This window comes from Podarcis cretensis (genome assembly GCF_951804945.1).
Source record: "Podarcis cretensis genome assembly, chromosome: 4".
Taxonomy (NCBI): domain Eukaryota; kingdom Metazoa; phylum Chordata; class Lepidosauria; order Squamata; family Lacertidae; genus Podarcis; species Podarcis cretensis.
The window spans coordinates 67,493,794-67,509,046 of NC_137173.1; the positions used below are offsets into that span (position 1 = coordinate 67,493,794).

Consider the following 15,253-nt stretch of genomic DNA (forward strand, 5'->3'; position numbering starts at 1 on the left):
GAATCCACTTTTCACAATCCTTCTTTTTAACTCAACTTATGTATTGCTTACTCTCACATTACACTATACTACAGTAGAGGAAGTGATTGTAATCAACCCAAGTGAGATGTGTGAGGTGTCGGCTTTTGTATCACTTCTCCTCCTGTCATCACCCCAACCACACCCTGTGGAGCAAATTGTTCTTTTTAGCTCAAGTTGTTCTGCTCTTGCACAGCTACCATTCAGTTCAACAGCCTTACTGAAAGAAATATCCTGTTACGACTGTACCCATAATGTAATGATAGCTTAGAGAATAAAGCAGTTCACATTTATTGACATGTTTTTATTGTCATAATTTTGTTCTCATGCCTCAGAAAGAAACCAGTCTGTTACTTTAGGGTTTCGTCCTTTATAATTTTGTTTTGCTTTCTTTCTAGAAATTGCAGTGCTCTTTCATATTCTTGTAGGGCGTACTATTGGCTTCACCCCATTAGTTTGGCCATCACAGCCTCAAATTCTTCAAAACTGACTTCTCCATCATTATTTTTGTCCATCTCTTTGAATATGGCATCAGTAGTAGAAGCCTGTGATTTTAATACAAAACAAGAAGGTCAAATCAATGGATGTCACCTTAGTGACAATAATTTTGCTATTTTCTCTCTACTTTGAGATTTGCTGTCTCTGTGAAGCAGTCCCTGGCTTATACTTACTCAAGTCACTGTGTGGTTCATTTTTAAAGTTTCTTAGCTTACCATGTGATATTTGGCTTTCCCAGTTGTTTAACAATGAGGCTCTATATAGATTGTAATCCTACACACACTCACTTAGACTAAGTCATACTCAGAGTAGAGCTGCTAAAATCGATGGACGTAAGTTAGCAACCTAGTGGCTCTGTTCTGAATATAACTTTTAAGATACAGCCCATAATTTCCAATGTAAGAACTAAGTGCTTTAAGGACTGGAATGCCAGTCGTTAAATATTTTACTATAAATAAGATACTAAAACTGAAAATTAAAGCACTGGTGCTACAATTACAAGCAAATTTCTTAAATGTAATGGTCAGTTTTCCTCCTGCCGTGGAGGACACCTACTGACATGCTGCTCATCTAAACTTCATCCCAGCATTTATTGTCTCTCTGTTTCTGTGATGGGTTGCTTACATTGTTAGTCCTGCTCAGAGTAGACCCATTGATAGCAATGAGCATGCCTAATATCATTAATTTCAGTGGGTCTAGTCTAACTTATGTGCCAATGAACCTCCAGCAAGCTATCTCAGGCATTGTGGAGTAAATATATATACATTAAATAAAACAATGTACAGTACATTATGGGACTATGAGCGCATGCCTCATTAGGAAAAAGGGCTTCATTCTTTTAAATTCTGCGCTTCTGCAGTCTTGCTCTCTTCACCCCCAGTTAAATATTTGGCAAATATTACTTCTGTAATTGCTTTTGGACATTTCCACACACTTTCATATGCTGCCTCAATGAAACAATTATGGACTTGCCTTTGGTACATTTGGAAATTCCTTCTCAATTAATTCTTTCAGTTCACATTGGGAGAGTTGATTAGGATCACCCCCTTTTGAAGCATACTTGGCAAAAACCTTTCTCAGTTCTTCAGTAGATGTCTTGGCCATTTTATAGAACTCCTGAAAAGGTAATGTTCCAATGTGCTCAAATTAGAAATAAAGAAAAGAACACACAAGTAGAATAAGCTAACAAAAAATCACCACAAAAGAGGATAGAAATATGCAAATCACTTGATTATTATTTATATTTCACTCTTCTATGAAAAACTAAACAAAGTGACTTACAAATAAAAACAAAACCAAAAGGTAACAAAAGCAGTCATAACAGTCAATCAGGATTATTTAAAAAACAGTGCAAATAACTTTGTTTAAAACTGTTATCTGCAACAGTTTTCTGTACACGTTGCAGCTTCTGTTTTTCAGTCTTCCACAATTGCAGCTACAGGGCAAATTCATATATTTAAACCCATTACCTTATCCTGATCAAATTGCATGTCCATTGATGGCCCCACACATTTCTGTTTGCAATTTGTATGCAGCCTACTGACTACCTGAACAGATTTATTGCAGCAGAAAATATATGGGTTTCCCCCCCACATTTATTCAAAAGTTACAATACAGCTTTGTCCACTGTCATAATATCACAGAATGATCACTTCATTCTTCAGTCCCACATCTCTGTCATGTTGGCTCACTAAATACCCTCAGTAGGAACCCAAATACAGTGGTGCCCCGCAAGACGAATGCCTCGCAAGACGGAAAACCCGCTAGACGAAAGGGTTTTCCGTTTTGGAGGCGCTTCGCAAAACCAATTTCCCTACGGGCTTGCTTCGCAAGACGAAAATGTCTTGCGAGTTCCCGCGGGTTTCCCCCCGCTTTTTTCGCCCTTTTCCTAAGCCGCTAAGCCGCTTATCAGCTGATCCACTGATAAGCCGCTTAACAGCTGATCGCTAAACCGCTAATAGCGCTAATCCGCTAAGCTGTCAGTGGGCTTGCTTCGCAAGACGAAAAAACCGCTAGACGAAGAGAATCGCGGAATGGTACAGTGGAGGCACCACTGTACCAATCTGGTTTATTAGACATTTTCAATCAATATATCCCGTCCACAGACACGTCTGCAATGCTGTTGGCATTAAAATACCCAATTCTTCAGTGTTTTATGATGAAGACTACCTACAGCTGCACCAGTATGAAGCAAAAGCAATAGAGTAATGTATTTGAATTTACATGTTACATACTCAGGATGAATGCAAGGAGAAGCAACATTTTGAACATAGTTTTTATCTAGAACAGTACAGTGGTGCCCCGCAAGACGAATGCCTCGCAAGACGAAAAACTCACTAGACGAAAGAGTTTTCCGTTTTTGAGTTGTTCTGCAAGACGAAATTCCCTATGGGCTTGCTTCGCAAGACAAAACGTCTTGCGAGTTCTTGCGAGTTTGTTTCCTTTTTCTTAAAGCCGCTAAGCCGCTAATAGCCGTGCTTCGCAAGACGAAAAAACCGCAAGACGAAGAGACTCGCGGAACGGATTAATTTCATCTTGCGAGGCACCACTGTATTAGAAAGATTGGGAAGCAAGTGATCAACACAGAAAACAGGCAAGCAGCAGATAAAATATGGCATGATATATGGCATGAAGAAATAAAAGTTAGAAAAACTGAATTTCCTGATATCCCGGCTTTGTGCCTGCCACTTTGTGGAGGCAAAAAAACCCCACCTGGTGATACCCACTCACTCTACAATTTCTAGGTTCATTTCCTTGGAAGCACACCCTGCCCATTTCAAATTACTTCCAATTAAGTGTGTTTTAGGAATACTAACTTGGAACTTCATCTTTTGCAAAGTTCAGTTCCCTGATCCAGCAAGGGAATGGGCTATTCCTTGTTGGTGGGGATGTGCAATCCTAATTCTATTGAACGGTTTAAGAAAGGTGCTTCCATAGCCACTGTCTCACATTGTTAATTCTAACAATAACATTCTTGTAGCATGATTATAATAGGATTTGAGCCATTGCATTTAAGCAACTGAACTCTGTGGAGGATTAGTGCTAGGGCATACTTCGTGGTTTTTCAATTCATGCCCCTCAGAAGGGGCCTTTGGGGGGGGGTGAATATTGCGCACGCACCCCCCCCCTTTATAGGGAGGTTGCTACAGGTTGAAAAAAATTACACAGCTTTTCATATGGCATTCCCACAATGCAATACTATATAGTAGAATTGCATGACAATACTTGCTGTTTTGTTAGCAATGGCATCTCTAAATAATAAGTTATACCATACTGCCAATAGTAAAGCAATTTAAATATGGATATCAAATGATTTCAGAACTAGTTGCAAGTGCCAGTTCTAAATTGTGCTGCAGGCTGAAAATGGGGCTTGCTTTTCAGACTGACCAGATGAGTTTTAAAATGGATAAGAAGTTACAACTCGGTGTCATGCAGGGTAGTAGCCCAAGTCTGAGTAAACTACAGCTTCCAGGGCAATTATTTAAAACAAGCATAGATTATCACATGAAATTCAGATCTTACTTACCTTGCTCTGCAAACCGAAAACCCCCTGAAATTGTCAAGGCAGCTTTAAAAGACGCAGTTTGAGACTGGCATTCTTATAGTCATCTGAGGCAGGAGTGTCAACCTGATTGTGAAATGTTTGTGTTGTTTGTTGCTATTAACAATAATAATTAATAGTTTAAGTTTGTTTGTACTTCTTTCCCATGTCTTTGTTTCAAAATTCCTAATTATATTTCTGCAAGAAAGAACTCCCTTTGACTAGGGTTGCCACCTTTGTTCTGGCAAAATACAGGACGGGGAGGGGAGGGGCAGTTGGGGCTGATTCCCGCCCCCCGCCCCCCATCTAGTGCTGATGTGACTTCAGAGCAATCTTGCAATGTACTGCAGCCTAACAGGATGGCCCCTGGAATTTGACACAGAAAATGCCCTTTCCCACACAGCCACCTCCCAAACCTCTGAGGACAGTGGACCTAGCAAGAGAGTCCCTCTGTACACCTGTAGATATTTCAGATATTTGTGACCCGAGTTGTTTAGGGCTTTAGTGTGAGCACAGTGAATTGGGCCTGGAAACAAACTGGGATCCAGTGCAACTCTTTAAAAAGGTGATAAGAGTTCTATATGGAATCTCAGCAAGTAATCTGGCAAATTGAAATTTCTGGGTTGTCTTCCAGGGCAGCCCCATGTAGAATATTGTGGTCAAATCATTTCTGTGTATAAGTTAGCATTAGTGAAGGGTTTGTTATCATTTTGGTGCTAAGCAGGTTTTTTCCACTAGGCTAACTTTTCCACTAGACTAACTTTTCACTAACTTTTCACTCTTTTAAGCTTTTAAGTTTTTATTCATGTGAGTTTTATCTACCATTATTTTAGAGTTGTCTATATTTTTACAGTTTTTAAGCTATCCTTGTCATGCTGATCGCAGGTGGCGCTGTGGGTTAAAGCCTCAGCGCCTAGGGCTTGCCGATCGAAAGGTCGGCGGTTCGAATCCCTGCGGCGGGGTGCACTCCCGCTGCTCGGTCCCAGCGCCTGCCAACCTAGCAGTTCGAAAGCACCTCCGGGTGCAAGTAGATAAATAGGGACCGCTTACCAGCGGGAAGGTAAACGGCGTTTCCGTGTGCGGCTCTGGCTTGCCAGAGCAGCGATGTCACGCTGGCCACGTGACCCGGAAGTGTCTCCGGACAGCGCTGGCCCCTGGCCTCTTGAGTGAGATTGGCGCACAACCCCAGAGTCTGTCAAGACTGGCCCGTACGGGCAGGGGTACCTTTACCTTTTACCTTTGTCATGCTGATAGGCCACTGAAGGACAGGAATACATTTCAGGGGGCAGGAAGGATATTGGCTACAGATGCTTTGAGCTTCCAAGCTAAGAAACAAAAGTAGATTTTTCTTCTTTTCAGCATTATTCTTATCAGATTATGTCTTTAGTGTTGTATCAGCTGCTTGCTGTTATGAAACATCTAATACTGTTTTCATAAGAGTGAATGGTGTTTTCTTTGTGTTGAATTGATCCTCAACCATATTTGACAGAAATTTCATTAGTTCTTATATACCCTTTGTGTGTACATGGGAAGTGGAAGAGTAAAATCACCATATGATGATAAACTAAAATCTCGATTGGGCAAAAATCTTTTAGTCTCTTTTATTCTAAGTTTCAGTCTTAGCAAAATACTTAAATATGTTAATTTAAATTTAAATCAATGTAAATATTATTTGAAATCACTTGGTCAACTCACCTAACACAGTGTTGTGGTCTTTGGGTTTTTTTTAAAAGTTTGATTCTCCCTTTCTGCTTAAGTTTAACTGGGTCAAGCCCACTTTTTTCTGGGAAAGGATTTCTAAAATGCAAAAGATCCACATAGTAAATACACTGGGCGCTACACCTTCATTAGAGCAAAGCACACCCATTATACTGTCAGTAGCTGTAACATAAAGATAAGAGCTAATGTTGAAACTCTTCCCTGACCCTCAACATCTCAGTTTCAGTGGTAGTATCATCTGTGGGTTGAACCTATTTTTATTGTATACAATGTTGCTGTACTAGAAACATGGGAAGATTTATGGGCATGCAAGGTGGTGACCCAAGTGCTTTGTATAGCATAGAAATAATGTAAACCAAAGTAAATATTTTTCTTCGTTAAGGTCATTGACATGCCTGAACACAATCCTGGAGACATGGGAGGAACAATGAGACTAGGGGAAAGGAAAACTATCTTTAATACAAAGGACTCTATCTTAAGTAAGTCTTAAGTTCTTTGGCAGATGTATTTGCTTCTGTGATATATATATATATATATATATATTAAAAAACCCATATCTGTATGTAAAAATAATACATATTCATATAATGTTTGCGGGCCTTAAGTGTAATAATGGTTTGATTCAGTACATTTTCTTAATATTTAGTTATGATCATGGAAAAATAAGGGACCTAATGTGTATCATCCAAAAAAGTAGCAAGTAGCCATATTCCCTTTTCTTCAGAAGTCCTGCTTTTTAACATACGGCACAGTCTTTATGGTTTAATAAGACCAACTAAAATTTGTTGACCTGTTCAGATTTCCGAAAAGTGTGCTTCCCTTGTAAAGCATAAATCAAACGCCCCCTTCTTTTTCGAAGTATCAAGCTGAGTAGCAGCTACACATGTCTCTTCATTATGTAGAGGAGGACAGGCGAAAAAAGACCATTAGAAAACCATAAGAAAGCACAAAGCACCTCGTTTCCCCCCCTTTCCTTTCACGGCTGTAGTAGTTGTTGTTGTTGTTTAGTCGTGTCCGACTCTTCGTGACCCCATGGACCAGAGCATGCCAGGCACTCCTGTCTTCCACTGCCTCCCACAATTTGGTCAAACTCATGCTGGTAGCTTCGAGAACACTGTCCAACCATCTCGTCCTCTGTCGTTCCCTTCTCCTTGTGCCCTCAATCTTTCCCAACATCAGGGTCTTTTCCAGGGAGTCTTCTCTTCTCATGAGGTAACCAAAGTATTGGAGCCTCAGCTTCAGGATCTGTCCTTCCAGTGAGCACTCAGGGCTGATTTCCTTAAGTATGGATAGATTTGATCTTCTTGCAGTCCATGGGACTCTCAAGAGTCTCCTCCTTATGAGGAACGGCTAAGGGAGCTGGGCATGTTTAGCCTGGAGAAGAGGAGGTTAAGGGGTGATATGATAGCCATGTTCAAATATATAAAAGGATGTCACATAGAGGAGGGAGAAAGGTTGTTTTCTGCTGCTCCAGAGAAGCGGACACGGAGCAATGGTTCCAAACTACAAGAAAGAAGATTCCACCTAAACATTAGGAAGAACTTCCTGACAGTAAGAGCTGTTCGACAGTGGAATTTGCTGCCAAGGAGTGTGGTGGAGTCTCCTTCTTTGGAGGTCTTTAAGCAGAGGCTTGACAACCATATGTCAGGAGTGCTCTGATGGTGTTTCCTGCTTGGCAGGGGGTTGGACTCGATGGCCCTTGTGGTCTCTTCCAACTCTATGATTCTATTCTATGATTCCAGCACCATAATACTACGGCTGTAGTAAGGATCCTCAAATTTCAGAAAACAATTCAAATACCTTCAGAAAACCAGTCCCGGTTCTTTCGGTTGTTGATTGATTACAGCCTATTTGCATATGAAGCTTCGGGAGTGCCTCTTGATTAAAACCAATTATCCAGATTAAGGAGAAACCTTCCGCAAAGTAACAGAGGCTAGTCCACGATGGGGGCACACTCCCAGATCGCTCCTGTTCTGCCTTCCAAGTTGGCAGACACGGGATTGCACAACACTGGGATGCAGTGGACTTCCCAGACCCCACTGGAAAACACCAGGAGGATTTATGCCTCATGGCCTCCTTTTCCACTGCCTGAAATTCTTTGAAGCCCCTGGAAGGGCTATGGAGAACAACTGCTATTGAATTGTGGGCATGGCTGGAAACCTGTACTTCACATTCTAAGTTGTGCACTAGCCAAGCACAGCCTGCCTACAATCTATCCTTTATTATTGTTGCATATTTGTTCTGACTTTTCCACCCCAGGTTGAAAAAGAGTACATTCACATGAAAACTGGCTTTAAAAAAAATCCATCAGAATTGTGGTTGAATAAATATCAAACATAGGCTGTGTTGCATTTTTCAACATTCAAATTCCAAAAAATGAGGGGTGCTAAAAAGTTGTAACATGACTTAGGCATTCAGAGAGTATTTTGGTTACATTTATATAGTTAGGTAAGTTTAATGTGTGTAAAAATGCATACAAATAATTTAAAATGATTGCCAAGCACTTGAAGTTGTATTATTATTATTATTATTATTATTATTATTATTATGATGCATTACCTGACACTTTCAGGTGGTAAAATTAAAATTCTTTGCTTTTATGGAAGCAGTTCATGTGCTCCTTCATCAGCCATAGATTACCAAGCTAAACGTTATCCAATCACAAAATTAATAGCAGATTTGAATTTCTCATACCCAAAAACATATTTTAGGACCCCTCATTGAAGAAATTAGCAAAAATTAAGTCTTGCCTGCTAAAATAACACACTGTAACACACATGCCACTGAAGATAAGATCTTGTCAAATAACAAACCTATTAAGCTATTCATTTTCATGTAAGCTGTATAATTTCGCCTTTAGGCAGTATTGTTTTTGACAAGTAGTTCTATAAGCATAATCATAATACTTTGAATTTATAATTAAAACACTGGTATTAATTAGGAAGACATTGTTAAGGAGGCATTTAACTCATAACATGAGGAGTGTAATCTCTCAGCCCTCCTGGAAGAGGCACTTATAGTTTCTGTGAGAGATGGAAGCTTCAGATTCCTTTCCTGTTTGTAAATAACTGGATTGGGGGGGGGGGAGACGGGACTAACTTGGAAAAAAAGACAGAAATTGCATGACTGTGTGATCATTTGTTTACTAACAGATTGGTGGTTGTGGAGTCAGTGAAATACCCTCCTGCTTTTGTTGACCTGGGGCATATGCTTGTTTTAGATATATCAGTTTTCTAGCTCCTTTATTCATGATCTTATTATTGTAAGGAAGCTTTGCTTCAAGGCAAAGGAAGAGTTTTGGATCAGTGCAGTACGAGTGCCTCATTCACTTTCTCTGAGACTGGCTGGCCATCTCCATGGGAGGGTTTGTGACTTCCTTATGACTTTCCTTTCTCGTGGCCCCTCATGTCATCCTATCCCTCTGTCCCAGGGACCCTGGATCTGTGAACTTCTGGAAAGTGAGGTTGACCCCTGAACTCTCATGCCATTTCACTTTTTAAAATAGTAGTCGTTGTAGTGGGTAATACTTTAAGATGGATGGGCAAGCTTAGTATCAGAACATCTGCCTTATTCGCTGAAGGTCCCAGGTTCTGGGAAGCCACTGCTAGTCACTGATGATGGCGCTGAGCTAGATGGACCAATGGTCTGACTCTGTATAAGGCAACTTCCTATATTCCTGGCCATTCTTTCTGCTGAATTTCACAAGCATCCAAGATAGCTGCAAAGAAACTATATTCCAGTTTAGGCTTTGCCACAAAAAAGGAAGTACAGAAAATAATATGAGCTGCAGAACAAGGGACATGACATAGAATTTGACATGAGGTCTCTTGAAGCTGCACTTCTAATCCCCGTCTGACATGTCTTTTAGATACATGCTTCACCATCTTCAAAAAGATGTATTTTTGAAGTATTTCTCTTTTATTCCAGTCCTCCTTCCCAAATTTCTTAAACTCTACATATAACCCCAATCTGCTTTTTGTCCTTGTTTGTTGTGTATGTTATAAGATGCAGGAAGTGTCTAGTTGCCTCTGGCAAGGTCCGCATGTAGTCCGGGGAGATAGGGAGCCCTAAAGTTTCTTTTAAAATTCTAATGATCTTCCTTGCTTATCTTTTAGATATGTTCAACATTGTCCTGCCACATTACATGGCTAGACTGCATCTATTTGAATATCTGTGTTCTTTTATACGTAATTGATTGAAAAAATATTAGATTATACACAAAAATGTTATTTTTACTTGTAACAGTAAAGCAGAAGTAACCCTTTAAATGTATTTGTAGGGAAACTTTATGGTGACGAAGTTTTTGTGGAAGAACGGCACAGGCATCGCTATGAGGTAAGTAACTGCTAATGTAATTTTGCTGTCTATCAGCCATGCTGAATTTGGAGTCAAGGCAATGTTCATTCCATCAGGTTTTCATAGTAAGGCCATGAGAACTATTACCTAAGCCTGTATAATACAGACAAATGTCGGCTTTAAAGGGGTGTGGTGGAAGTGTATTTTATCAGCATTTCTCTTCTCTGGAATGGAAAGTCTTCATAGAATCTGCATAATAAGTCTAAACAATAAAGTCTTATGGACTACTGCTTGAGGTGAGGCACCACATACCCATTCAACAAGGAAAGTCCCAAACCTTACTGCAGATAAACTCAGTGCAAGGTGGTGTTTCCTTCTATGTGCTGTTCCTTAAATATGGAGGAGGGGATAAAATCCTTCACATAGGGGTACAATCCCAAAAGAAGCTAAAGAAACACTTGTCAGCCACAGTGAGGCTTTATGAAGCAGAGTCCACTGGAAACAGAGTTGCAGAAAAGAGTCCAGGGTCATTCAGGCCCTGAGTTTATCACATCAGTATTGATACTCAGAGCCACCTGAAATTAGGGGTTTGAAGGTTTGAGAAGAGGCACCCAGATAGGCACTCTAAAAAACTTAAGCAGAATGTCTACCAGCAAAACTAATGATAATGCACAAAGGAAACTCGGAGAAAGGGAATCATGGAGGACGGAGGGGAGACTCAGGTGGGAATCAGGAGATTCCGGACACTCAGTTCAGAGATACATTTTATAAAGTGCCTCTTCAAAAGGACACATGAAAACTCAGGACTCTCCATAACCAATCAACAGCATTGCTTCGAATAGATGAGGAACTGAGGAAGATTAAGCAACACGGTTTCAGGAAGTCCCATGCTATTATATGGAGAGTAGCTGCCACTGATCTGGTGCCCACCAGAGGTATTGAACTGTAACCACCATCATTCCAGACCGTTAGCCATGCTGTCTGAATCTGATGGAAGTTGTAGTCCAAAAGAACTGGAGTTTGGAGAAGGATGGCAGAGGGGGTGGACACTGCCTTGTCTCTTTTAATAGGGTTAGATGGGAAATTTTCAAGTGTACTTTGACTCAGCTTGCTAGATCTTTTCCAGACTAGCTAACGTTTGCAGACAAAAGTAAGCCTTTGAGTCAAGCTGCTTCTGAGAGGACGCATAGAACAATAGCAGAATACCGCTCTCTGGCAACAAAGGACTTAAATACAGTTTTTTCTGATTCTGTTTGTTTTGTTACTAGGCTACACAATAGTATACAGGCAAAGACAGCTTTCTTTCTTTCTATCCGTTGTACTTCTTGACATTGAGTGTTTTTTCTCTCTTCCAGAAAGGATAAATGAGTATTTCCTTTAAAACTGATTCCCATATTTTGTAATGCCTGCAAATTGCAACATATGCTGATTGCTGTTATGAAATCCATTGTCTCAGGTCAAGGTGCTGTGATTGAACCAGGATTTGGTAATCATTAGTGCCTTTCAGGATTCCTTCCATTCCTGTTCAGCTGGATATCCAAATTGAGCAAATGCTATTCAGGAAACCCTATATGAAGTTTCACCATTTCAAACCTGGTTTCAAATGGTGGTTTGGAGACAGCTTTCGGCCATAGCTTTCCTGATGTGGAAGTCAGGCCAAACCATGTTTGAGCAAAGGGGTATCTATACACAAGGGGAAGAAGGGGGAGTGCAAGTGTGTGTGGCACTCACAAATACCAAACGGTGGTTTGAACATTATGTCTGAAACAGTCTTATCATGTTATTATTAGTCCTGAAAGCTTTCTTTCATTAGAACCATCTAAAAAGATATGTTTCAGCAAGAGAGAGATTATTGTAGCACAATAACCATCTATATGCATTGCCAATACTGATTCATATGTGGACGCACATCTTCACCAGTATTGCAGTTTTCATCTTAAAAGTATGTTTATCTTCTCTCTTTTGCTTTGCTCTTTCAAAGGTGAACCCTGAGTTGACTCACTTCTTTGAAGATAAAGGTTTGAGATTTGTTGGCCATGATACTGAAGGGAAAAGGATGGAGGTCATTGAGCTGAATGGTAAGGGCTTTGGTTTTTAGCTGCAGCATTCTCATATATAGGAAATGGAGGGTTCACTGGAGAGGACTTTTATCCACAGTTCTCATTCGGTCTTCTGTTAAAAAGAAGGAAAGCAGATTTCAGTTATTCCAGGAAGCCACATTTGTGAAGAGGGAATTACACTGTTTTGGGCTATAACTACTCTATTTTCAAGTAGCAGTTGGTCAAATGGTAGGATACATGAACCTGTAGAAAGAAAGTATGCTTCTTAGTTAAAAACAACAACAACAAAAAACAGCCAGGCAGCCTAATTTCGGAGGATATGTGCCACAGTCTGTTTTGCTCTAAGGGAAAATGGGCTGGAAAGAGGTACAGAAGATGCCTTGGGTTTTATATAGCCCAGACACATCAGCAGACACCCAAAAAAATGGCTGATTGCTTTCTTATGGCACATTTTGTGGAGACACAATCATTGTTTTAGCAAGTACTCAGCTTTAAATGTTCCTGCAGATGTTACAAGTCTAAATTGTTCTTAAGGAAAATGTTCTTAAGGATAGACCACTCACAAAATGTCCTGCTTATTTATTTGAAATGTCTATATATTCGTTTTTTCAAACCAAACTCCAAAGTGACTAATCACCAGTATGCATATAGATTGACTTACAGCCATTTAGTCATGGCTATTTATACTTTAAAGGTGTTGCTGCCCAATAAGGTATGTTTACAACATATTTTTATCTACTGCTAACCACAAAGTTTGAAATCTCTGCTTTACAGCAGACAGTGTAAAAGTCTTGAATTCCAGGCACTGACATTTGTCAATACTTCACATTTAGGAATATACATATCCTTTGTCACAAATGTATGATACTGATATTAAAAACTGAATTATTGCAGAGATACTAGCTGTCTGTAAAAACAAAAATGTAAATTTACCTGATTATGAAAGCCTGAAGCCTATAATGATTAAATTTGGCTCCAGGATGTGACAGAAAGAATTATTTCTATAGTCTCATGCTGATATGGCACAAAACGTAGGTTGTCCTTTTGGAGGTATTTCAAAACCTATAAGAAAAAACTGTCTAAGTGCATTTGTTTTATTTCTGCTATATTGCTTCTGATATACATACTGAAAATAGTTCTGCACAGATATTGATAAAATATGACAGTGTTGTTAAACACTGCTGCTATGAAAGAAATAACATAAGCAATGCTATATATATTTTTTTCCTTTGTCACATTCATATCAAATCATATCATCACATACAACTTTGCTCATACCGAGCATCGACTCCCCCCCTCCCACTCCCTGACTTTCTTAAGCAATCACAATCCTCTTTGCATTTCTAGATCACCCTGTTTACCTTCTTACTATTCTTTAAAAAAAATTATTTAGTATTTGTAAATCAGTTTCAAAAATTATCATTACAAAATATTTTAAATCAAACCTGCAAATGTTCTCCAATTTTCTCAGTGTTCTTTCATATATTGTATAAATTTACTCCAGTCCTTTTCAAACAGTTCGTCATGCTGGTTTCAGATTCTCCCTGTCAGTTTTGCCAGTTCTGCGTGTTCAATCATTTTTATCTGCCATTCTTCCAAAGTAGGAAGTTCCTGCTGTTTCCATTTCTGGGCTAAAAGTGTCCTTGCAGCCGTGGTAGCATACATAAACATATTTAAGTCTACTTTTTGAATTTCTTCTCCCACAATAGAAAAGCCTCCGGTTTTTTAATAAAAGTATATTTAAAGATCTTTTTCATTTCATTGTATATCATATCCCAGTAGGCTTTACTACACATCCACCACATATGGAAGAAATTCCCTTCCTTCTACTTGCATTTCCAACATGCTTTATCTTGAGTTCTATACATTTTAGCAAGTTTAAAGGTAAAGGTAAAGGTACCCCTGCCCGTACGGGCCAGTCTTGACAGACTCTGGGGTTGTGCGCCCATCTCACTTAAGAGGCCAGGGGCCAGCGCTGTCCGGAGACACTTCCGGGTCACGTGGCCAGCGTGATTATCTACTTGCACCCGGAGGTGCTTTCGAACTGCTAGGTTGGCAGGCGCTGGGACTGAGCAGCGGGAGCGCACCCCGCCGCAGGGATTCGAACCGCCAACCTTTCGATCGGCAAGTCCTAGGCGCTGAGGCTTTAACCCACAGCGCCACCTGCGTCCCTTTTAGCAAGTTTAGTCGGCATCAAATGCCATCTATACATCATCTTCATTAAATTTTCCTTAAAGCAAGCAATGCAATCCTTAATGGTTTTCCAGAATCTGTTTTGGGTGGCAAGGCAAGACTTTTCATTCGTAGCAGAAAACAAATCAGCTAAGCAAAGAAATACAGTTGCTTTGCCACTAATAGGCAAAGTATGCAAGTTTTGATATGCTTGATGGGTGGGGTGGAATGTTTATTCTACCGACTGAATCATCTTTCCCCTATGGCAAGTGTTTTTCAACACTGAGAGGCCTGTGTTGAAAGCAAAAAGTAGCTAATTGCAAAAAAGGGGGCTGAAGGTTCACTTCCACTATTGTTACCTCTCCAGCCTCACAGCACTGATAAACTAAGTGGAAAGCATTTCAAAGGAGGAAGATAATTGGGTGGAAGGAAGAACTAAATGGAATATGGTGGTGGGAGGGTGTGGCTGGCTGAACAGAAACATAGACCACATTGCAACATTTTGTTGCATATCCCACTTATACTTGCCTATATTGCAGTAAGATTTATAACAAGATACTTTCTGTGATGTTCTTTGAACCGTAAAGCTATCTAAAATTTACAGACATTAGCATTTATATTTTAAATGCCAACTGCAGTGGTACCTCAGGTTAAGTACTTAATTCGTTCCGGAGGTCTGTACTTAAACTTAAATTGTTCTTAACCTGAAGACCACTCTAGCTAATGGGGCCTGCTGCTGCTGCCGCGCCGCCGGAGCACGATTTCTGTTCTCATCCTGAAGCAAAGTTCTTAACCTGAAGCACTATTTCTGGGTTAGTGGTGTCTGTAACCTGAAGCGTATGTAACCTGAAGTGTATGTAACCCAAGGTACCACTGTAATATAAGTCACTGCAATTTAAATAGTTTGTAATATTATTAGTGTTATATGTTTGCCTTTTAACTTTTTTTT

At 39.9% G+C, this 15,253-nt stretch overlaps 2 protein-coding genes across 7 annotated transcripts in view; one reads left to right on the forward strand and one right to left on the reverse strand.

The window, feature by feature from the left end:
* Positions 1-15,253, forward strand: part of CTPS2 (CTP synthase 2) — a 69,058-nt gene that overhangs the window by 47,969 nt on the left and 5,836 nt on the right. For all 6 annotated transcript variants that reach the window (XM_079972718.1, XM_079972717.1, XM_079972722.1 and 3 more), the window contains 3 exons: positions 6,159-6,255; positions 10,056-10,111; positions 12,054-12,150. In XM_079972718.1, coding sequence (XP_079828844.1) covers positions 6,159-6,255; positions 10,056-10,111; positions 12,054-12,150 — 250 coding nt within the window. The remainder of the gene's footprint in view (positions 1-6,158; positions 6,256-10,055; positions 10,112-12,053; positions 12,151-15,253) is intronic.
* On the reverse strand, positions 43-4,298 carry S100G (S100 calcium binding protein G). The gene is made up of 3 exons (XM_079973197.1): positions 4,043-4,298; positions 1,489-1,632; positions 43-563 (listed from the first exon to the last, which is right to left on the reverse strand). Exons 2-3 carry the CDS (start codon positions 1,618-1,620, stop codon positions 462-464), a joined length of 234 nt encoding a protein of 77 aa, XP_079829323.1. The 5' UTR covers positions 1,621-1,632; positions 4,043-4,298; the 3' UTR covers positions 43-461.

Excerpts from the sequence above, each read along its gene's own strand:
- S100G (XM_079973197.1), bottom strand. The coding sequence starts at position 1,620 with ATGGCCAAGACATCTACTGAAGAACTGAGAAAGGTTTTTGCCAAGTAT. Across the intron at positions 564-1,488 it reads AATTTCCAAATGTACCAAAG|GCTTCTACTACTGATGCCAT; the intron begins GCAAGTCCATAA and ends TTAAAATCACAG.